Source organism: Mya arenaria, chromosome 10 (assembly GCF_026914265.1).
Source record: "Mya arenaria isolate MELC-2E11 chromosome 10, ASM2691426v1".
NCBI classification, from domain to species: Eukaryota; Metazoa; Mollusca; class Bivalvia; order Myida; family Myidae; genus Mya; species Mya arenaria.
In genome coordinates, this window is record NC_069131.1 from 48325457 (window position 1) to 48350710 (window position 25254).

Sequence of the window (25254 nt, forward strand, 5' to 3'; positions counted from 1 at the left end):
AATACCTCGAGCCTCGGAAATTTCGAGCGAAGCGGGAATGTTAACATTCAGTTTATAAAAATCGTTCCTTTGCATTCAGTTCGAGCCAACGGGGAAATCGAGCCAAGCGAGTTCGTGCCAACGGGGTTCGACTGTACAAGGACACGTAACTTTTCATAACCTCTCTTATACAGTACGTTGCATGTGTACATAAGACTTAAGCTTCGGTGAAAGTTGACATACTAGACAGTATCTTTGTTTTATTTTATAAATTATCAATTTGAAAAATAAAAACACATTCATATGTTCAAGTTTCATTTTCTACTTATAAATACTGGTACTAAAACAAAACATTTTTTGGCACAAAATAATTATCTGAACAAAAATAAACAATATATGCGATTGAATGTATATCAAAATATTTAGAATATTATTCAGATTTATATCTAGAAAAAGTAATATATTTTATTAAAACACCATCGAATTATATAATTCAAAGCATTGCTGTTGTTGCTTGTCCATTCTAATTAATACTGAGCACATTTTAATTAAACAACTATAAATAGATTACAAATATAATAAATATACTGATCATATCACAGATGTGTTTAACACCGTCACTTCAAGTGAAATAACTCCAAACAAAGCGGCACTTGTGTACGTAAATCCATATTTTAGTTAGGAATCACACCAAACAGCTTGTCTGAGTATAATTTAGGAATGCTTCACACATAGAAACCTTTCCTAAAATTATTCGTTCGAAATCTTACACTTTCAAAAAATTCGGACATTGTCGTTGCTGATGAAAATATCGTTTCTATAGAGACCAGAATGTCTACTCAGGACGCTTAATTTCCATGACAACCGAAGCGTTTATCCCAACAACTACTGTTACCATGGAAACTGTAGCACACATAGAACTCAACAGTCTTAACGGTACCTTTGCATTCGTCCAAAACAGTTTTACCACGACTATCAGCATTAAGACTACTTGGCAAGCGCTTTGTAACGTTTGTTGCCATGGTGATTGGTATGTTTCCAACTAGTGCAAAGGTTTCCATAGAAACGGGTTGATAAGCTGAAGCAATATGATTGTGTTTGAAAATTTAACATCTTCAGCGCGGAAGTAAAGCACAGCTTTCAAAACAGGAGTATAAACTGAACAAAATGTATACATGTGCACTAGCATGTATATGATAATTCCAGCGTATTACGCGGACAGGTTTAAGCTATCACAATACCGTTTCATGGTGTATGTCTTTCATAGCTTTATTTACTTCGAGAACCCATTTCTTAATCCAGACTGATTTCTCATCATCCATAAGTTCGTTTTCCTCTATATATTTCTTGACGTCATTGTACGCGTACGAGTCGTTTACGTTTCTCCACGTGCGCCACGTTCGCGCAGATTCAGAACGAGGCTTCGAAGCCTCGTTGTTTGATGAAAGGTTAGGAGTCAATTTTTCCTCATCCATTTTCTCATGCGATATCTCCGAAGGAACTTTATCGTCTATAGTTATAGACATTTCCTTGGATGTCGGCGTTTCTCGAACAGCGCCGACCTGTCGGTTCATCATTTTATGCTCAGCCTCGAATTGATGATCGACTTCCTGTTTCAGTTTCTTTATTTTTTCCCTGTATTGCTCCTCATGCCATCTTCGGAACTGTTCAATTTTCTTCCTTATCGAAAACGACTCATCCGCCTTGCCTCTGCCAAGCTCGGCTCGTTGCTTTCGATCCGCACGTTTATATAACCCCATCTGATTGCTATGAATCGTGAGTTCCTTTAATTCTTCGCCGCGGTTAAGGTCATGTTCGTTAAAACTATTGCTTTTCCGTCCATGACGGCCTCTGGGTCTTTTGGCGTCATGTGTTGGGGAGGGGTTGGTCGGCAGCTTTTGCATACTCGAGTACGTACGCTCGTTACGCATATCCGGTTCATGTTTATACTCCAACACGTTACCGGAATATTTCGACAGTTTCGAGTGCTCGCGGTTTAACGTCACGCCTTGGTCAATGTTCGTTATCTGTGTGTGCAGGACGTATGGGGTCGCGACGTCCGACACGCGGTGAATGTGAGACACGTACGGCGTACGTATCTCCTTCCGCTTGAGACCGGTGAAGGGGTAGTTCTCTTTCCGGTCGAGAGGGGTGGAGGCGGGCGCCGGGAGTTGGGGTGAGTTCGGGGTCCCAATGGGCGGGAGATGCTGCTGCCCCTCCTGGAATATTGAAAACAGCAAACATTTAGATATCTGTTAATTTTACTCAGATATAAATAGTTTAGACAATCTTAAAACATTGGTCCGTCATAACTGTTCAGTGTTTCGTTAATCGTTAATCGGTCAGTGTTAGAACAATACTCTTAAGTATAAATATCCAATATTCACATTTTTCGAAATTCCTATATAATAATTATATATTTACGTATTTATATGTATTTGATTGGTAAATCATTTTATAGATCGTATAGTACGAACTTACAAACTCAATCATGTTATCCTGAAAGCTTAACCATTTTATTCAATAACAAAGTTTAATCTGATCTTCGTTTGGCATAAACCAAATTGCCTTTGACCCGGTTTTATCATTAGAAGCAAGATCAAATGTTTTGAGAAATAAACATCGTATTTATAATCGTATCACTCCTATCTGTGTCGATAGCTTGTTTTGTGTTGTTAGTATTTTGTGTGACAATAACCGCCAATGTTAAAAAAACATTTCGAATTGAAGTTTCGCAATAAGAAGCGACCATTCTTGAGTGTGTAAGATACTATTTTACCATTTAAGTATAGCTCAAGTACTCGCTCATCCGAAACCCATTAATAAACATCATATGTTTCATGGTTAACCGCACTAAGATGAGTCATGTTTTATTATTGTTTGTTATAAAAGTGGAATAAACAGTTGGATATCACGAAAAGCACATGCTACTTTTAGACACGGTTTTCGCGTAAACGGTTAGAGCATCCAGGCTCGTTTGCAAAAGCAGATATGTGCTCAAATTCAAACATGGTCAAGGTTGGATACTTAATTTGTATTCCATGCTAAGGGGCGAATCTAGAAATTGACGTCAGAGGGTGCGTGACTTAGTGGCGTTACCTTTTGACTTGCGCCCCTCGCTCCAAAAATTATTTGGTTTAAAATGTTGGTAGGAGGGGTGCGGGGGAGGTGGTGGGGAATATCAAGAAATAAATAAAATAGGGTTATTAGTACTGCGTTTTGATCCGGGAGGTTGTATTCGACTCGAGGGGATTGTTGCAGAATCGGATTTCACGAGGCGCTAGCCCTTTTATTATATACATTACTGGTTTGATCACTTAAAAGCCACATGTTTGCATAATAAATGTCATTTTAACGACGCATTTTTGTTTTTGTTTTATGACGCCATTTTAACATCGCCCAACGACACTTGTTATGACGTGACGTCACAAGAGCGGAATACGGCTGTATTGCCTTGGAGTTGAATACGATTTACCGTATTTTGCGATACGTATTGCTTGTGGATTTATAATGGATGTATAATAAATTAAAATTTCAGGTCCGAAGTGGTGCATTTTGGGCGTATTTGTTTTATATTGAAATTAATATAAACTTTAACGATCTTAGAGGGGGCACCGGCAGCGCTGTTGATCCCTGATCAATATAGTTGCGGGAACATAACATAAACGGGGAATTTATTTTTATAACTTCATGTCACATAATACGTGTCTATTTTTTTTTACTTATTAAAAGCATAGACTGATATTAGTTTGCGATATAATTTGTTTTAATCTATAATCTGTTAATCCGTAAACTATAAACCCTAAAGATTAGGTTTGTTTATAGCTTCGCTAAATGTGTTGAAATTATCGTTGGAAATTATGCAATTATCTGAGGGCTTAAATTTGTAAGTGTTATCTTTAAACTCAACAAAATGAAAATGTGAAGCAATGAAACAATTAGTGTTAAGAAATCATGAACTTGACTGAAGAAACAAAAACAATTAACAGCAATAGTATCGCTAAATAAGATTTAAATTTTCGTTTGAAATTAAGATTGTGTTTGAATGCTTTAAATATGTACGGTTATCTTTAAACCCATTAAAAGGAAAATATACAACAACGTTGTTAAGAAGCTATGAATTTGACTGCAGATACATACAACAAGATCAAATAACAGCAATAGTATCGCTAAATAAGTTTAGATTTTCGTTTTAATTTCAGCTTTTATCTCAGTGCTTTAAATATTTACGGTTATCTTTAAACCCATCAAAATGAAACTATACAGCAAAGAAGAAACTTGATTGCAGATGCATACTATAAGAACAATTAACAGCAATATTATTGCAATAGGTATAACGTTACTTAAAGATTGGTTTGTTATACATTTTCGTTGATATACCTGTTGCTTGTAGGTCGCATCCCTTTGTTCACGCGCCAGAAGTTTCTTGACGCCGCTTCGCCGTTTGATGGCCATCTTTGATGCGCCCTTACTTCCGGCAGACACCTCGATCGTCCGCCGCCTGAATTCTAGCTCCGGGTGATGTGGCGATGCTAATCCATCCTCATTAGTGACGGCCGTTGTGTATTTGAGCATGACGGGCGGTGGGAGGCACCGAGGGTAGCGTGTTGATGGTGGTGGGTGGTTGGCCTAAGGGTGGAGAATCGACGATAGCAAGGAACTTTGACGGCGGTGAGAAATGGGGAATGGGTATCGTGATTAGCCACTTTCTATGTATTTTAACTCAGAATAAGTGTCACTTTTTATATAATCCAGCCTTCACAATAAAAACGCGTATCTTTGTTTATGGCAGAAGTCGTTCGTGCCAATACCGTTCAATTAATGATAGTACGTTGACTAGATTTAAACCTGGGTCATACCGAATAGTCTTATAAAGATGGCGTTATCTGTTACATCCGTTGTTTCATTTCCGTGATATTGCTTTATTCCGCCAACTGTTCTACATATTTCATGGCTCGGCCGGAGAAGGGAACGATGTATGTATCACCTGGAATAGAAAAATACGAATATACTATAGAAAACAACTATTTTGATTTAATCAATGCCATACAAGACCGTTCAGTTGAGAGTGGATTTCCGTCCCGAGGGTGGGGTGTAAGCTTATTTAACCCCATTCGGCCCATTCGGAGAGTGCGAGTATAAGATTGTTATTCATTTTAGGTTTTCGGAGCATTATTAGGTCAGTCCCGACTAGTACAAGTGTCAATATATTCCCAACACATGGACAACTCGTTAATTCCATGTTAGATCACAGTTGCCTTTGTTATCGATGTTAATGTTACATTATATATCAAATAAGGTATTATTATGTTAAACTCATTTGCCATTTAACTTAAATTATCAAAACAAAAAGCACAGATGTTTTGTGTACAGATAAATGAAAGATAAGCGATATCTAGGAGAGGGGTGTGTGTGTGGGGGGGGGGGGCGCTGGGAAATTTGTGACACCGTTGTTACTAGTAGTAATTGAAAACCCTATAAACATTAAAGCCTATTTTTTTACTTCATAAACCACGTTTCTTATATCATCATTATAGTCAACTAATTCATTAAAATCTAAATAAATGAAACATCGATAAAGTGTAAACCTATATTGTTTCCCTTCGAATACATTCAGAAAATCTTGTATATGATAAGCAAAATGAACTCATTCGGTTCTTGTTTGGTTATAAAATTAAGTTTTTTGCTTTTTTTTAATGTTGTTTGTATAACCAAGTTCACACTCCAAGATTTCGTCTAGATTAAAATCTTGCACAGGTAATTATAATTATGTTCAGTGTATATAAAGTCCCTTTTAATTGATTTTGGGTTAAAGTTTCATAATTACTGAATTCTCTATCGAATGGAAATCAACCTTAACGGCTGGGTAACACAATACTTGGACAAAACTTCGTCAATAAATTAAAGGGACATAGTCAGAATTTTCGCTTAAGAACTAATTTTTAATCATTTCGCTAAAAAGCATATATAATCTATGAAGAATAGATGATTTTGTTGAACAACTCGATTTAACGGTAAATGGTCTACATTTGTTCCAAACGTATGTCTTTTGCACAACCAAGATTTTATTTAATTACTGCTTCGTGTGAGATTATTTTATGAAAGAGGATGGTGTTTTTTTTTTATAAACATCAGAGAGTTGGGAGGTATTTTTCATAAGGGAGGCGGGGTGGTTCCGGGAGGGGTCACGGTTGCGCAGTTTTTTTTAATCACGTTGCTGAAAATGCATTTTAACGCATATTCAGGACTCACATCAATCGTTTGAAACAGCCTTTTTATACATATATATATATATATATATATATATATATATATATATATATATATATATATATATATATATATATATATATATATATATATATATATCTACCTCATCATAGTGCAGCCAAGAATGTAATTTGAACCGTTGAACATTGAATTACCTTAACTAAGCGTTCTTTTTATCCAAAAGATCGCTTTTGAAAACTGTTTTTTTTTTTAATTTCGTGGTTGATTTGGCTCTGATATGTTTACTAACAGAAATATGAAAAAGATATGATACATCACTGTTTCTGCTGCAACCCATTTTGTGTGTTATATATTACTTAATAGTTAGTATATTTAAAATAGATTTTGTTAGTTCCGTATCGAATCAGGTGATGAGGCTTATTAAGTAAAATTTAGTTGCCAGTTACAGGTGTGTTCACTTTTTGCCATATATAGTTCCTAGATGTGTGCATGTTTTGCTCTTCAAATTCTGGGGGAAATGGTATCTTACTCAGTATCCGTCTTTGTATTGAGAATGTTACACCATGAATACGACTTACATGTGCGGTAAATGTGTTCGTACTTGGAACTTGTACAAATAACAGAAACTTCCTTGTCAAAATGCGTTCGTTCTTGGAACTGGTACAAATTACAGAAACTTCCATGCCAAAATGTGTTCGTTCTTGGAACTTGTACTAATAACAGAACGTGCCCTGCAACAATGTATTTGTCTCCAACTGTAATTGTAAAATATTTGTGTAAGAATGTCCCTTTAATGAAGACAACCGACCATGCGATTGACACTTTCCATGCACGCATATCTCCATTGTTCTTGTTATGACAGACAGCCCTACGCTGGAAGCTCCTGGCCCGGCGTTCTGGGTGATAGATCACCCAAAGATCAGTTCAAGCACTGGGTGGGTATATTGTTATTAACTAAAACGTTCTATTCTGGTCCATTTTGTTTTTTAAAACAGTTTGATATTCGTTCAGGGTCTTACGGTGCTTTAAGATCACGTTACGTCATTATGACGTCATTATGATGTCATTGCACTAGATGCAAATAGGAAACGTTTTTCTTTTATTTAACTGCAAAAACACACACAATTAAGTACGGAATCCTTTTCGCGACACCGCCCCTCCCCTTATGGAAATGCCCAAGAAAAAAAGGCGATCTGTACAGAACTTTATATAGTAAAACCTCTAGGTAGTCAATGCAATTGGATAAAAAAATAATTATTGCGTCTCCTTCTTTATGAAGACTCATGAAAAAGATGCACCGAAGTGTAACATGTAAAATTTTGCATCTTTTATTTTTTTTCAAATTTCAATAGTTTTCTATATACAAAGTTCTTCTTTAGAAAGAAAAAAAAATGATGAGAAAATGTAACAAACAAATAACGCGGTTTTGTTTTTGGGGGCAATTAATAAGGCAAGGAGTGGGAGCGCGAGGGCCATGATAGGATTCTACAATATGGACCAAGCGATTAATGTTCATTTTAGTGCGCTCTATACTGTTAGTGTATTCCCTAACGTATACATGTATTATTGTACTCGTTTTGAAAAACAACTTTTCTTGCACAGAAATAACAGATGACATAGTATAGAATAGTACATATATACTAATCTTACGAATATTGTTAACTGATAAGCAAATGCTCTTCGTGGGTCGGAGATATTTCATTTTACACCTGACTAAAACTAACTAAAACTACTACTCATATCGTTTGGACGCTCAATACTTTTAAAATAATAGAATACACTGCCAAGAAGAATACAAAATCAAAATAACGAGTGCATGTAAATTAATTATCATGACACCTGTTTGTACTGGCACGGAGTGTCCTCGGACCATTAGTGGCTTTGTTTAAATTAACATGTGATTTAGAACATTTTGCAATTGTTATATTACTGTCTATCTTTTTATTTCAAATACGAAATGCAAGATATGTGTTTTTGATATTAAGAAAAACTACTCAAATTTCTACTACGGGCGTAAAGAGATGCCATTGTGAAATGAAAATGTTTACAATACATGTGCCCTCCCGTTCATATCACAAACCCAGTTAAAGATGTAAATAATTTTATATTGGCGACAAACTTCGATAACATTTATTCATTTTATCTTGTTTTAAAAACAAACACTTAACTGCAACTGGTAGATACTTTAGATTTAAACCATTTTTTGGTATTTCTATCCCAAGGTCATTCAAATTCGCCAAAAAGAGTATTTTCTGTTACTCATTTAAATATTTATAAAAGCTGCACTCTCACAGATTTTTGAGTTTTTATTAACTTTTTTTTATTTTTTTGTCTTGGAACGAGCCAGTTTTTGCGAAAATGCATGGGACCCAGTAATAAAAGACTCCTGACAAAAAATCAGATTGTAGGTCGCAGTCTTATATCACCAGTTTTCAGATATTTACGCAAAATTCAGCTCATTATCCCAAGACAAAAATAAAAGAAGTTGTCAAAACTGTAAATCTGTGAGAGTGCAGCTTTAATAACTGAGCACTTATTTATATTTGTATTAGCATTTGAAAAGATGTTGTCGTTAATTGGCCGTTTAAAACTTAAAAAAACGACGAATATTATTCAAACAAATGCAATGAAAAGACTTCTTGATATAACAAGCCAAGGAAATAATTAATATAAATGAAAACACATATTTTTGTACTCAAGAAAAAAAATCTTTATTGATTTTAAGGTTTAGATTTTTTATTCTTTCAAAGAAAAGCCAAATGTTTTTTTCCATGCGCACGATCATATAACGTGTATCTTTAAAGCTGCCCTCTCACAGATTTACCATTTTTACAACTTTTTTATTTTTTGTCTTGGAAATAGCATATTTTTGCGTAAATATCTGCAAACCAATAATGTAAAATTGCTGACAAAAAATCAGATCGTGGATTTTCATATTTCCGTTCGAAAATTAAGGTTTTAACGGTTTAAGAAAAATGCGTAAATGATCAATTTTTGAACTGAAATATAAAAATCTGCGATCTGATTTTTTGTCAACAGTCTTATTTAACTGGGTTCCATGGATTTCCGCAAAAATTGGCTCGTTCCAAGACAAAATATAAAAAAAAACTTGTCAAAACGTTAAATCTGTGAGAGTGCAGCTTTAAATGCTGAAAAAAATTGTGAGTGTCCGTTTTACAAAGTAAACATTATTATTCATTGGTCTCATATGCATCTGTCGCACCATATCAAAGTTAAAAAAATCAGGAAACAAGTTTTGGAAATGCTTTAAAATGCAGCAATGTAAGTACAAAACGTCACGAAACATCAATTAAATACAAGCATACGTGTCCATATTATGTAGCAAACTTTAAAGATTGTAACTATTCCATTAATGACGAACTACGGTATTTATATGAATAGGGTCAGGTTGATTTAAAACAAATATCAGTTGTTAGTATTGATACGTCAAAGTCGGGTTAATTGAAGAATCAAATCTATCATCACAGAGCTTTGGCATCGATTCCTTTGGCATAATTGTTTCTCCCACGTTTTCTGATTATTATAGGGTCACAGACATCATTTATTTACAGTTAAATGTTGACCTAGTTTATTGACCAATCAGGTTGCTTGATTGTTTTCGAAACCTAGCAACCTGATTGGATAATAATCTGGAGCAACATTTACTTATTTATTATTGCTGTATGGTGTTTAAAGCATGTATTCAATGGTTTAACAACATAAAAATGTTACTGCAGTTTACGAAAGGCAAACGTTTGAAAAAAAAACAGCAACAGCAACAATAGAAGCAACAACAACAAAACACAGCTTTATGCTAACTAAACACACCCGTGTATATGTTAGAATTTTCGATGTTACAAAATGTATTTTGTTTTCTTTTTTTAGATGCTAAACACCAAAGGTTAATATTTCACTTGTGGCTACGCTTATGGTGAAAATATTGCTTTTTGCGCTCATTCGATAAAATATAATTCGATATTACACTGAAACAAACAATAATTCTCTATTTCCATCTTTTGTCATCATTCATGTGTCTAAGGTTGACCCCCTAACTCATGCAAAAATATTTTTAAAATCAATCAACTCTTATGCAAATAAGCTGCATACAATTCGACAAGCTTTGTACATTACTGATTAGAATGTAAACTACTGATTACTCACAAATGCACTTCAAAAACCATTTTACGACTGTAATAGAAACAAGGTTTGTGAATTTAAAATGTTTTTTCATAATTAGTAGAATGAGGTGTAACGGGGAAAATGTCGTTTATTTGCAGAGGAGCTTTTAATATGCCAAAAGATTTTTCTGAAAGCTTATCCATACATGTGTATATTGTTGGTTCCTCGCTCGTTTCATATTAAACTGGCACTGATTTTGTTACTGATGTAGATGCTGCTGCTGCTACACTTAATTCTGTTCATGATAAGGATGATGATGATGAGGAGGAGGAGGAGGGGGATGATGATGAGGAGGAGGAAGATGGTGATGATGATGATAATGTAGATGAAGATGATAATGAGGAGGAGGAGGAGGAGGAGGATAATTATGATGATGATGATTATGATGAATACTACACTAAGAGTACAAGAAAGCTCCTTGCTATACGTCGGGAGTTAAGTCAAACACAAACAAATAAAAAATAATACTTTTAAATTAAGCTAAATAAACAGGACAGTTAAAGAATCTACGCATCTATGTAGAAAGAAAGGTATACAGAATCCAAACAATAATGCATTGTCACGATCGAGGCAAAACAACTGTATAATACGGACCAATCAACTTAATTAAGATATCGATGATAAATAATAACAAAAATCATCGACCTTCCACTTAAAATTGCTATCTGATACACTGAGTCGCGTGGATCGAGTAAACGATGAAGGAAATTGAGCAGTATTATATATATCACGCCCGATAGCTACACCGACCGTTGCAACAATAGACGTTTTGTTTCATTCCATTTATGCATTCGCAGTGGGGGGTATTGTGTTAATGATAAAATAATGTGTCGTCAATCAACAACAATATTTACATTCTTCTCTGCCTTAATCGGAAATGTTTGTTTAGTAAAATAAACATCTTAACAGGTAAACACATAAAGCAATAAATGTGTTTTTAATATCAGATCCGACTCCTCAGAGTCTTACTCAATAGAAAAATTATGATATATTTCATTATGGTATAATATTCTATTCCGGACGTGTCCATGGCAACAATGACGATGACGAGTAAGCGCACATGTATACATGTTTCGGGCCGTTGTTGGAAGTGATAATGACGCTGAGAAGAGGGAGAAAAAGTTTTCATTGCAGTAATGTAATATTAAATGGTATTGAAGGATGCTCAAACACACAATAAACCAACGGATGTGGTATTAATAATTCTCTCTTTCCATACAAAGGGATCTAAACTCACGGTCAGTTCCCAATCAATTCGCTTGTTGAAAGCAAAAAGGTTTTAATTGGTGATGTTAAAATACAGGCGCTTGAAGTTGTTTCGCTCTTACAGTTTGAACCATGTCTAGAAACACTCCTCTGTGAATAATATTATGACCGTATACATGGAATATACGGTTGTATGTGTTAATTGCTCAAGGATAATATGAGGGTGGGAACAAGATAGTTTTAAGTAATGTCAGATATAGAATCAGATAGGGCAGTTTTGCTTTGAGCCTTCGATCTTGCAATACTGTTATCTTCTGCGAAGTGATCTGTAAATAGACTTAAATGACTTTTTGTATCATTTAATGCTAAGAAACAGAAACAACAATCGCCAAACACATAATCCTCTACGTACACACTTTGCTTGATCAAGTTAAACTCCCAGAATGAGAAAGGGCTATGTAGAGGTGGGCGTGGTCTAGTGGTATAGGTGTCTGTCTCGTTACAAGAGGTTGTTGGTTTCTTAAGCCCTCGGGGAGTATATTCTCTTTGGCAAATTAGAACTTTTACCAAGTAAACACTTAACATAGGGACTGAAGACCACAAAGGGGTTGTGTCTACGTTAAAAGTCATCTTTGCGTTTCGTTTAAGTGTCAGCCATTCTAATTGGGTAGCAGTAAGGGGTCAACTTTTACAACAATGTCAAAGATGAGTGATTCAGGAAAATATGTTTTAAAGATTGAACAAGTGTATGACTTTTAAACTTTTTTCTTGGGTAAGATTAGAGTTGATATCAATTTCATCAATATATTCACACCAGACGGTTGATATCTACTGCATCGGTATTTTCACACCGAACGGTTGTTTTCAACTTCCTCGGTATTTTCACACCGAACGGTTGATATCAACTGCATCGGTATTTTCACACCGAACGGTTGATTTCAACTTCCTCGTTTTTTTCACACCGAACGGTTGATTTCAACTTCCTCGGTATTTTCACACCAAACGGTTGATATAAACTTCCTCGGTATTTTCACACCGAACGGTTGATTTCAACTTCCTCGGTATTTTCACACCGAACGGTTGATTTCAACTTCCTCGGTATTTTCACACCGAACGGTTGATACAAACTTCCTCGGTATTTTCACACCGAACGATTGATATAAACTTCCTCGGTATTTTCACACCGAACGGTTGATTTCAACTTCCTCGGTATTTTCTCACCGAATTGTTGATATCAACTTCATCGTTATTTTTTAGGGTCGGGTAAGCCTGAGCCTCTTTTGAAACATAAATCATGTTGTTTGAACTGACTGATGGGTATTTTACTTACGTGAGATTTTCCCAATAGCCAATGTAAGTTAAAAAAACGTCTTTAAAGTTCAAAGTAGGTCAAAATGTCTTTAATGTTATCAATTGTATATGAGATTTAAGATTTAATACAGGTTCGTACGTTTCAAAAGGCATACATTAAGTTTAAGTACCAGCTTAGAAAAAGTATCTCAACTTAAACAAACACACTTCATGAAGTCTTAGCTAAGGTTGCTATTCAATGATAAAGGCCTCCGACTCTTCAAATGCATTGTAGAAAGAAATATGTTATCAACAGAATTAGAAATATATTATTCTAAATCTTAAGAGTTTCTTTGATCATGTTTCGAATGTTCTAAAGTTTAACAAGGTGATATACGTTCTTTTAACAAATCGTTGGTCCTTATCTTATTGCGTTTTTAATTTGTATTTTCTTTTTCAAACGGTCAAATGTCAAGGTAAATACAATTATTGTTAAGGATTTTCAAGTCATTAAAAAGTTTTCTATACAAAGTCAAAGGCAAATGAGAATAACATTTCTAAACTTATTTTCCCGATCACTAGCAGAAAAATACTGCTGATACCAATACAAATATAGACATAAAATGAATGCATTTCGGACGTACTAAATTGATAAATAAATGGAAGACTATATACACGTAGATATTATAATACCAAATGTATTTAAAACTTACTTTTGAGTATGAAATATCCATTAATAAAACGAAGAAACTTCCATGATCCACCGAATGTATTTTTTAAACTTGCTTTTAATAATCCATTTATCAGTTTATAAAGTGGAGTAACATCCACATTTTCAACGCATGCTGCCCGTTTAAATGCATTTAAAATTCACACGGTACAAAACAACTGTTTTCTATCCAAGCCTTTTAAAAACACATTTCCAAATCACGTAACGATCGGAGTCCATAACATTGAATACGGTATACACGGTATACACTATACAGTCGCGCGGTATATAAGAGATTGATAGTTTAAACGCTATAAGAATGAATATCGACATTCAGTAGATCAATACAGTAGCCTTACATGTATAATGCGAGGATTAGTTAACTCTTTTCTTTAAGACTTAATAGAATTTTATCAACATTAGGTTAATTGCGAAAAAGATTAGTTTAAGCGCTGTATGCCACAGTGGGGTTAATCGTTTAATGCAGGTGAAAACGTCTTTTGGTGTTATCTGAAAATCCAATCTGCTCCAAATTTTCAACTTTACATTGCACTGACCTTAAACGAAAATTGTTTCAGCTTTATAAAACGTTAATTTTGAGACGGAGATATCGACTCGTTTCTTGATCACATTGATGCTTAAAGACGCACAAGAAAACAGTGCCTTAGAAACCAACTTTTGGCGAATGTTAATTATAAGCCTTTACAGCCAAACCTATGACAGTTGAATCCCGTCGGCCGGTGGCGAAAATACATCGAGCCCCGGGAAGTTCGAGCCGAGCGGAAATGCTTACTTTCAGTAGAAAGAAATCGGTCCTTTACATCAAGTTCGAGCCAACGATGATATCGAGCCAAACGAATTCGAGCCAACGGGGTTTGATGGTTTATACGATGAATGTAAAATTAAATCACATTTGCAGTGAAATAGTCGCTTTAATGAAAATATTCATGTGTCGAGCACATAGCTATTATTTTTCAGTTAAACAACGTTTTGCAATCACAAACACTTAAATTTCTTTACCTTTGATAACAACTCTCGAGGCTATTAAAATATTAAAAGCAGAAACAATGTTACCATATACTGAGTAATCAGGAGTTTATGCTATAAGTACATTGGCCGTCATTTATCAACCCTCACCCCGTCGGAGGACGCACTTTTGCGCTCCCGGTGATGATAAGGAATTAAAATACCCACGGTTGGAAAAGACTCCCAGGATGTGTTGTAAGGCCGTACCAAAAATAAACATTGTTTAGTGGTCGACAATATATTTTGTCCAATAACAAGGCAGTTATATAATTTTCCAAGTTTCACAATACATTAATTGCAGCAAATCAGTAGCAAGTCGATATTGATTTAATCGGGTGAAGCGGTAGAAATAAAACAGTGGCTGACCCAGTTAGTAGTAATTTTAAACAATAAATTGTAGACCACTTAAAGAACTTAAAGATGGTTAGTATGAACTTCCACAAAATAGATGGTTCTGCGGCTGCGTCTTATCAATTTGAAACCATTTATTTTTGTAAATATATACTTACAATCTTAATTTCCTTAATGCTACAGTAAGCTTGGTGAATGTATATACATGTATTCCACAAAGTGCAACAAATCCTTTCATAATTGTCATGATAAAATGTTAACTACAGTAAAAAGGCCAGTAGTGAAACCTTTACCATGGACCCTGTTGAAGGGCGCATGTCTTCAAATATATAATGCACACCTCTATGTCAATAATCAAAATGTCAGAAAGTGTTTGTGCTAAATGTGCTATATCACTCTTCTCCCTTAGCGTTCTTAACTATTTGTTGACCATTACTAATTCCCTTCCTGAAACTGACTCGAAGCTAACAATAAATTATTATTGGCCTAAATATTTGAACCACCGGTCCGGAGTCCGCCATAAATTCCTGTCTCATTTTCTGTTGGCCTGACAGCTTTGCCTGCAGGCAGAACGGCAATACCGCACATAAAGCCGGAATGGCGTTATTTCTATTCACAATCGAACACACATAAAACAGAAATGGCGTATATTCCCCAGGTGCCTGCTCAAAACAGCATAGTGTCAAATGTCGTTCAAGTACTTTTATTCTGTAGTTAGATTTCGCAATGAAAAACATTTCTTAAACTACCACCGGCACCTGCCTTTGAAGTATATTTTTACTTAAGTAAGTGCGTGTTCTTTTTATATAGATACGAAATGCAGCTACTGGCAAGTGATTAATCGGACCCAAACAAATGTTTTGACTTTACATCAAGGAAAAAAATAGTAGATTGCTTCAACATATTTTGATGCATCAGCTCAAAGTTGTTTTAAGGTTTTAAATCTTGTAAACTAGTATAATTATTAAATTCAATATTTTCTCAAGAATATTATTGTTAAATATCTTTTTGAATATTTTAAACGTTGACATTTTTAATCCATGTGTTGCCATTTTTCATTATTGATCTGTATTATATTTGTTTTTGCTTACACTGGTGGCTGCTTTTGTGTGGCTGCATTGCAGGATTTTGCCTCGATACAAAATAACAGTTGAAAACGCTATTCAATATGTCAAAGGTATTTTTTAGAAACGCATGCAGTCAAAAGTCGCTAAGTCGAAGTTGTTGAGACCTCGGGAAATACTTCGAGATAAAGAACATTCGATATAACCGAAACACTAAACAAGTCATACTTAACCAAAACATTCGAAAACAGTTCGACATTGCCAGAACATCGAGATAACAGAGTTCGACATAAGGAGTTTCGACTACATAATTACGTCAAAGCCGTAACGACAAGTGCAATAAAAATGCCTTTTCCTGCGTGTTAAATAAACAGAAAAGTTACTTTTTAAGGTAAATGAAAGCCTATCTCCAAAATGGTCAGTATGAATGGCAGTGGTCCACTGATATGGGCGGACCTCTCACCCAAGGCGTTCAGTGTACGATCACCGCCATACTTTCCCATAGAATCTCAAAATGGACAGGAGTACGGATTTCAAGTTAAGGTGTCCGCCTCTCTCTCAAGTTAAGGTGTCCGCCTCTCTCTCAAGTTAAGGTGTCCGCCTCTCTCTCAAGAGGTTGTAGGTTACTTTCATACAAAATAAGTTTCAAAACGAGTACTATCCATATTTGTGGAGAATCCGTGGTCTAGTGGTAACACGCCTACTGCCAATCCAAGTAGTCGCAGGTTTGATTCCCCGCCACACCACCAAACTTAATATTAATCGTCTTCCGGGAGGGACGTTAAATGGGGGTCCCATGTGATAGTGCTATACACTAGTGCACGTTAAAGATACAGGGTAGCTTTAACCATGGTCACATTCTGTCTGTGCACTATGCTCCAAAAACCTAATATGACTAACAACCTTATCGGAGCACTCGCCGAAAGGGCCTTGCTCGACTGCGAGTATGAATGGGCCTTGCTCGACAGCGAGTATGAATGGGCCTTGCTCGACTGCGAGTATGAATGGGCCTTGCTCGACTGCGAGTATGAATGGGCCTTGCTCGACTGCGAGTATGAAAGGGTCTTGCTCGACTGCGAGTATGAATGGGCCTTGCTCGACTGCGAGTATGAATGGGCCTTGCTCGATTGCGAGTATGAATGGGCCTTGCTCGACTGCGAGTATGAAAGGGCCTTGCTCGACTGCGAGAATGAATGGGCCTTGCTCGACTGCGAGTATGAATGGGCCTTGCTCGACTGCGAGTATGAATGGGCCTTGCTCGACTGCGAGTATGAATGGGCCTTGCTCGACAGCGAGTATGAATGGGCCTTGCTCGACTGCGAGTATGAATGGGCCTTGCTCGACTGCGAGTATGAATGGGCCTTGCTCGACTGCGAGTATGAATGGGCCTTGCTCGATTGCGAGTATGAATGGGCCTTGCTCGACTGCGAGTATGAAAGGGCCTTGCTCGACTGCGAGAATGAATGGGCCTTGCTCGACTGCGAGTATGAATGGGCCTTGCTCGACTGCGAGTATGAATGGGCCTTGCTCGACTGCGAGTATGAATGGGCCTTGCTCGACAGCGAGTATGAATGGGCCTTGCTCGACTGCGAGTATGAATGGGCCTTGCTCGACTGCGAGTATGAATGGGCCTTGCTCGACTGCGAGTATGAATGGGCCTTGCTCGACTGCGAGTATGAATGGGCCTTGCTCGACTGCGAGTATGAATGGGCCTTGCTCGACTGCGAGTATGAAAGGGTCTTGCTCGACTGCGAGTATGAATGGGCCTTGCTCGACTGCGAGTATGAATGGGCCTTGCTCGACTGCGAGTATGCATAAACTTACTCACACATACAATACAAAAGCTTATGCGACATTGAAATTGAAAATAGGCAAGGAACAAACTGTGTTTCCTTATGTTATAAAATTATACCATATCATTTCGTACATTCGGCACATTTTGTTGGCATATGTTAAATATAGCAAGTTTATGCAAACAGGAATAATTATCAGCAGCGGAAATATAAGGCTCCAATTTCTCGAAAGTTTTTTAGCATATCAAGCAAAAGTCGCTTATTTTATTAAGAAGTTCAGTTCCTTTCTTCATTTTGATTTTACTAGATAAGAAAATATCCTGGTTATCATATACACATATGCCGTTTAAAGTCCAAATAAATGTAAAACACTACACAAACTATACCAGAACAAAAATAGTGAGCTTAGCGTTTTAAAATCCTGGTATAAAGTATTTCAGATCTTTAGAGAAATCGGCGCCAGGGGTGGTATTTAATATGCAGCTAATCTAAGGGCATACATCATCGACTTCATTTACTCTATTGGTCAGTTACTTATAATAAGTAATCCGATTAGCTACTTCGTTCTTAGATCCAATGATGACCAATATTGAATACCAACCCAGATTAATTTGTCAAAATAAGTGCATGTCATGTCATAGATAGAAGGATAATTATAAGTTTTAACAGCTGCAAAATAAGGAAAAATGAAGTAAAACTATGTTTACTTCCTGTTTTTTTGTAGGATAAACCGAAAATAGGGGTTGGTACATATTCAAAACAAGACATACTGCAACTATTCCATGCATATGAGTTTGGTTAGCGGTCACCAAGCAAGACAAGTGGGTTTTCTACGGGTTCTCCGGTTTCCCCCACAACAGAAGACCACACTCTCTCGTAAAATCGGGCCAATGAGAGTGATTGATATAATGTTGTAATAACTTGTTTCACAATCGTTGTTAACATAAATATGTTTAAACTAAAGTCTATGCTTGACATATCGCAAAAAATATATGATACAATAACCTTTTTTAACATGGTCTTTTTTGGTGGAACTGTGAACTTTGTTTATATTCTGTATTTTGCGTTTCTGGTTTTCACTTTATGACTTGTATCCAAATATAAGTTATTTTGTTTACTGTTACAACACTTTTGTTTAATCTCAAAGCCATATACTTAAGCATTAAAAACCGAACTTATTTATTTTAATAATATCATATTAAAACGAAAAGGTCTTATTCGCTTGGAACGCATGCATATTAAGCACAGGTAAATTGATTACTTCAGCGTCACCTTAACATTAATTGCCACTATTCTACGGCAGTTTGTATCAATAACATAATAACCATGTGCAGGAACGGCCAATTAACCTGCGTTTTATAGATTTATATAATCCAACTGTGGTCCTACATTGAACCAAGTTTATCTCCTTAGACAGTTGAGAACAGCGCGAACAATATGATACAATCGCTGTATTCAGAAAAAAAGATCGTGGGGAGCGCAATCATTTCCTTAATTTGAAAGAATAAATTTGAAATCCATTTTGTCAATGAGAAATTTACGATGCAATACTAGCTAGGAGATATAGTTTCTGGGCACATAATATATATAATCAAGTCGTTGGAACGAAAACGTAAGTCGTGGCCACGACAAACTTTGTCGTTGGAAAGAGAACGTAAGTCGTGGCCACGACATACTTAGTCGTTGGAATGAAACGTAAGTCGTTCGTGGCAACGACATACTTAGTCGTTGGAACGAGAACGTAAGTTGTTGCCACGACATACTTAGTCGTTGGGATGAGAACATAAGTCGTTCGTGGCAACGACATACTTAGTCGTTGGAACGAGAACGTTAGTCGTGGCCAAGACATACTAAGTCGTTGGAAAGTGAACCTAAGCCGTGGCCACGACATACTAAGTCGTTGGAACGAGACCGTTAGTCGTGGCCAAGACATACTAAGTCGTGGAAATGAGAACGCTAGTCGTGGCCTCGACATACTAAGTCGTGAAAATGAGAACGCTAGTCGTGGCCACTACATACTAAGTCGTGGAAATGAGAACGCTAGTCGTGGCCACGACATACTAAGTCGTAGAAATGAGATAGTTAGTCGTGGTCACGACATACTAAGTCGTGGAAATGAGAACGCTAGTCGCGGCCACGACATACTAAGTCGTGGAAATGAGAACGCTAGTCGCGGTCACGACATACCTAGTCGTGGAAATGAGGTAGTAAGTCGTGGCCACGAGATAAAAGAAAATTTCACACAGGTCACTTTGATGCCACCGTTAGAGTACGAATTTATAAATATGCACGAGGCGCGTCAACATAGATGCTCAATCACGGTTGCTCGTGAACATACATATAAAGCATACCACAAGAAAGGAGATTGATTTTTCTTTGTAATAAGTATATGACATGAAGTAAAATCCTTATGATTAAGAATGGTCAGAGTGAGCGTAGCATTATAATCATAAAAACTTTGGTGCAGATCATCTAACTGACTTAAAATACAACCTTATAGGCTGAGACATTGTCAATGCAAAAGCTACGCAGGGGCGTGTGTATTAGATCAATAGCATTAGTGGGACCTTTAAACACCCGCCATTTTTTGAAAAGTTTATATTCTTAATAATTTAGCAATTTCATCACAAAAATGAAGGTTGTATTCTGAAACCCTCTTCACATTTTACCCGATTTACATGTGCAGAAGTAGTTTAATGCGATTTTAAAGGCAGCAATTAAAGCATTTGATACTTACTGTAATATGATAAGATACGAGAAGAGCAAAGCGCGTATTGTAATTTTCGCGTATACAACTAGGTAAAAGCGTTATCCTTGTTTAAGGAAGGAATACAGGCCATTAAAAATTAGTCCCCCCGTCCAGTCTGTAAATTGATGATGTGTCTGCAGTCCAGTCTTTAAAGTTGTCATCAATCCAGTGCATAATCAGACAATCTGTCTACTATTCAGTGTGTACATTTAGGATGTGTCTACAATCCAGTGTGTAAATTGGTTATGTGTCTATAGGCAAGTGTGTAAAATGATAATGTGTCTATAAGCCAGTGTGTAAATTGGTTATGTGTCTATAAGCCAGTGTGAAAATTGGTAATGTGTCTATAAACCAGTGTGTAAATTGATTATGTGTCTATAAGCCAGTGTGTAAATTGATTATGTCACTATAAGCCAGTGTGTAAATTGGTAATGTGTATATAAGCCAGTGTGTAAATTGGTTATGTGTCTATAAGCCAGTGTGTAAATTGGTTATGTGTCTATAAGCCAGTGTGTAAACTGGTAATGTGTCTATAAGCCAGTGTGTAAATTGGTTTTGTCACTATAAGCCAGTGTGTAAATTGGTTATGTGTCTATAAGCCAGTGTGTAAAGTGGTAATGTCACTATAAGCCAGTGTGTAAATTGGTTATGTGTCTATAAGCCAGTGTGTAAAGTGGTTATGTGTCTATAAGCCAGTGTGTAAATTGGTTATGTGTCTATAAACCAGTGTGTAAATTGGTTATGTCACTATAAGCCAGTGTGTAAAGTGGTAATGTCACTATAAGCCAGTGTGTAAATTGGTTATGTGTCTATAAGCCAGTGTGTAAAGTGGTTATGTGTCTATAAGCCAGTGTGTAAATTGGTTATGTGTCTATAAGCCAGTGTGTAAATTGGTTATGTCACTATAAGCCAGTGTGTAAAGTGGTAATGTCACTATAAGCCAGTGTGTAAATTGGTTATGTGTCTATAAGCCAGTGTGTAAAGTGGTTATGTGTCTATAAGCCAGTGTGTAAATTGGTTATGTGTCTATAAGCCAGTGTGTAAATTGGTTATGTGTCTATAAGCCAGTGTGTAAATTGGTTATGTGTCTATAAGCCAGTGTGTAAATTGGTTATGTGTCTATAAGACAATTTGTAAATGGTTAATGTGTCTTTAAGCCAGTGTGTAAAATGATAATGTGTCTACAATCCAGTGTGTAAAAAGGTAATGTGTCTACAATCCAGTGTGTAAAATGATAATGTGTCTACAATCCAGTGTGTAAAATGGTAATGTGTCTACAATCCAGTGTGTACAATGGTAATGTGTCTACAATCCACAGTGTAAAATGGTCATGTGTCTACATTCCACTGTGTAAAATGGTGATGTGTCTACAATCCAGTGTGTAAAATGGTGATGTGTGTACAATCCAGGTACAATGATAATGTGTCTACAATCCAGTGTGTAAAATGGGGGTGTGTCTTCAATCTAGTGTGTTAAATGGGGATGTGCCTACAATCCAGTGTGTAAAATGGTAATGCGTCTACAATCCAGTGTGTAAAATGGTGATGTGTCTACAATCTAGTGTGTAAAATGATAACATGTCTACAATTCAGTGTGTTAAATGGGGATGTGTCTTCAATCCAGTGTGAACTTCGATAGTGTGTCTGCAACCCATTGTATAACTTGTTTATGTGTCTATAAGCAAGTGTTTAATTGATAACATGTCTATACGCCAGTGTGTAAATTGATTGTGTCTACAATTCACCGTTTAATTAATAGTGCTTACGGAAATAAACCATTGGCACTCATGGCATACATTCAAGACAGCACTATATATATCCAAGAGCTTTACGGTGATCGGGCGCCATTGAAATACAAGAACAAGGGCATCGATGCTTTTGTTCAATGAATTAATGAAATATTAAAACCAGTGATTGCAGCATAGTTTACTTAAGTAGCACGTGACTTGAGTAAGAATATTAATGGCGTATGTATTTTTTTGATGTCAGAGTTGTATATATAGTTGCCATTAATATTAAATGTTTCCTCAAAATATGGTGGTAATTCCCTTCTAGGTCAACTATTACGTTTGATTAGGTTAAGCCATGATTATAAAAGTCATTTCGTGGTTAGAGTTAAGCGGTTGTGTACATGAATCAGTCAGAGCATTTCAATGGTGAACAATTAAAAGTATGGCCGAGAGTGTAAGATATGTTCAATCAAAACTGAACGTTTTTTCTACGGAAACGAGTTTATCGAGTTTTCGCAGAACACCCTGCGCGAGGGTTGACATGAACCTTTTTTTACAAGAGTGGTCATGGTAGATGCCTTTTCTCACCTTATTTCAACAGAATTAAGTAAAATATACAGTTTCGCTGAATCTCGTTTGTTAATAGTGCACACTATTTGTGTCGCCGTGGGCAAGATAAGGATTTCCAGCATGGCCCCCATATTTTTACCATAATATATTTTTACAACGACTGTGAAAAAGTTATGATAACTTATACAAAGTCACTTTCGTTGGCACGATGTTGCGCGAGAGTGTGATCTTGTGTTGTGAGGGAAACCGGAGTTTCCGGAGAAAACCCATTGGTCCGGTTAGGTGTACACTTACCAAACTCAAATGCGCCCCGACCGGGAATCGTCTTCGGGTCGCCTTGGTGAGAAGCGATTGCGCTAACCGGAGAACTCCACAGACCCATATTGTGATCAACTTATGGTGAGTGGGAAAACAAATGTTGTTTATGACTCAATAAAAAGCAGATAGATAATTTTGGCTTTCTTTCCTCGATTTGCACTCACAGAGAATGTAGCATGTGTTGTGAAGTCAATCGGAGCAACTCGGCCATATTCATTCGAAATAAAATCGTGTGACGGATATGGCCGATGTGTTCCGATTGTGGTGGAGTTGAACGTCAACCAACGTTAACACATACCCGACTTTAAATAAAGATTCTTGTATCTTGTGTCTTGTACCAAAAGCAATAGAGCTGACTGTAAAAGTATTCCTTAAATTATTTCCGAATCAAAACAACTGGTATGACTCACGGATTTGTTTGAAGAGTGATTTGATTTTTTTTTTCTAAATTATGTATATTTTCCATTCAGGCAAATTTATGGTTGGTGATTTGGCAACGATCAGTGTCTTAAGTGTAAACACAGACAGTTGCACAATATTAATTGTCACTGTAGGGTAATGAAATGGTATTTAAATGATTTTACACCTCTACGATGTTAATCTATTCGTTTTATAAATGAAATTGCCTTTCCATAAAAGCATGAAATCGTTAATGATATTTTGATTCCCCCGCTATCAAAAGAGCCTATTTGCATTATTGTGAAATAAAACTCGATTGTAATTTTGTTCTTTAAGAATGATCGTGAATGGTTATTGCTACGTACAAAATGGATTTGATCTGTCAAGAATGAAATGACAAAGGCCATGGAAGTTTATTAAAAGAAAATATTTAATGTTTTCTTTTTTGATACCGCTCGAAGATAAATGTTCAAAAATAATAGTATTCTTTTCAGGCCAAGACTTTGTGTAAATATACATGTCGTAATTTGATGTATTAAATAGATAGTCGAAAAGGTATTATGTAGCCATTTTTATATGAAACCTTAAGAAAAAAAATGTACATTCCTTATCAAGCATACGCGCAAAATCGATGCGCTTAAAACCACAACATATTGGCCCGGTGTTCAGAACTTTGTTAAAGTTAACAACATTGTAAACGTCATCGTTGTTAACATGCAACTCTTTACTTCTCTGAACGATTTACGCTTTGTTATCTGTTGTATTTTTAATCAGAATATATACAACCATTTCAGCTGTACTTTTTAATCAAATATATGAACCCATTCGTTAAACATATTTCACGTTTAACAGTTAACAATGGTGTTAACTTTAATAAAGTTCTGAACAATCGGCCCGTTGTCTGGAAACTTAATAATTCAGATTTGATATTCATAATGGATGCAATATTATATATACATTACAAAATAAAAACATTCTAAAGCAAGTAACTAAAATTACAGCGTGATTTTCTTAAAATAACCACAAAAAAAAGAAAAATAATAATGTATTCCTAATAGCGTTCAATACTTTATATTTGCGCAAGTGAACAAAAATTAAAATGAAACTTATGTACTTACTTTAAGCCAAGTAAATTGTCCTCAAGTCAATTAGTTATCCAGCTATGTTCACAATCTAGATAATGCTTTTCATCAAAATTGGTTTCCAAAATAGAACAAAATACATAACGTTCAACGCTATGGTCTCCAGTTGTAATCTCACTCCGGCACTTAAAGTTTTGTCAATTATTTTACGGTTGGTAAAATAATAGTAATGACTACTGTTATTATCGCTGCATTTTTATAAATACCCATTGTGTCTCCACTAATAAACTGTAAACAAGAAGCTTTCACTTTTTGTAATTACGATAGGCTCTATTGTTCAAAATCATAAAACAAATGAGCACCATAGAAATCCGTCCCATGCAAATCCGGGACATATCGATTCCCGCTCAATTGTCGACTCAATTACTGACTTACCGTGGTAGTTGTCTACCTTTGGGATTAACTTTCGGAAGGAGTTGTCTTTCTTATTATTCCTGAGGTTAGAGACCACTAAATAAATCTACAACGTAACACAATGGTAATGACCTGTTTTTCGACGTTTTAGCAACAAACACTTTG

General features: G+C 36.1%; 1 protein-coding gene across 4 annotated transcripts; it reads right to left on the reverse strand.

The window, feature by feature from the left end:
• Nucleotides 1–277: 277 nt before the first annotated feature.
• Nucleotides 278–25065, reverse strand: LOC128205215 (uncharacterized). 4 transcript variants are annotated; one of them, XM_052906717.1, is made up of 4 exons: nucleotides 24712–25065; nucleotides 4839–4966; nucleotides 4360–4608; nucleotides 278–2198 (listed from the first exon to the last, which is right to left on the reverse strand). In XM_052906717.1, exons 3-4 carry the CDS (start codon nucleotides 4552–4554, stop codon nucleotides 1212–1214), a joined length of 1182 nt encoding a protein of 393 aa, XP_052762677.1. In that variant the 5' UTR covers nucleotides 4555–4608; nucleotides 4839–4966; nucleotides 24712–25065; the 3' UTR covers nucleotides 278–1211. The 4 variants fall into 4 exon arrangements, with proteins under 4 accessions (XP_052762677.1, XP_052762678.1, XP_052762675.1 ...); XM_052906718.1 differs by lacking the exon at nucleotides 24712–25065 and adding an exon at nucleotides 13599–13872; XM_052906715.1 differs by having other exon boundaries at nucleotides 4360–4966.
• Between the last annotated feature and the right edge of the window lie 189 nt (nucleotides 25066–25254).

What these genes read in the sequence shown, in the direction of transcription:
- LOC128205215 (XM_052906717.1), bottom strand. Translation starts at nt 4,554, where the DNA reads ATGCTCAAATACACAACGGCCGTCACTAATGAGGATGGATTAGCATCG. An exon ending in ATGCGACCTACAAGCAACAG is followed by an intron (nt 2,199 to 4,359) that starts GTATATCAACGA and finishes TCAATATTCCAG; the next exon opens with GAGGGGCAGCAGCATCTCCC.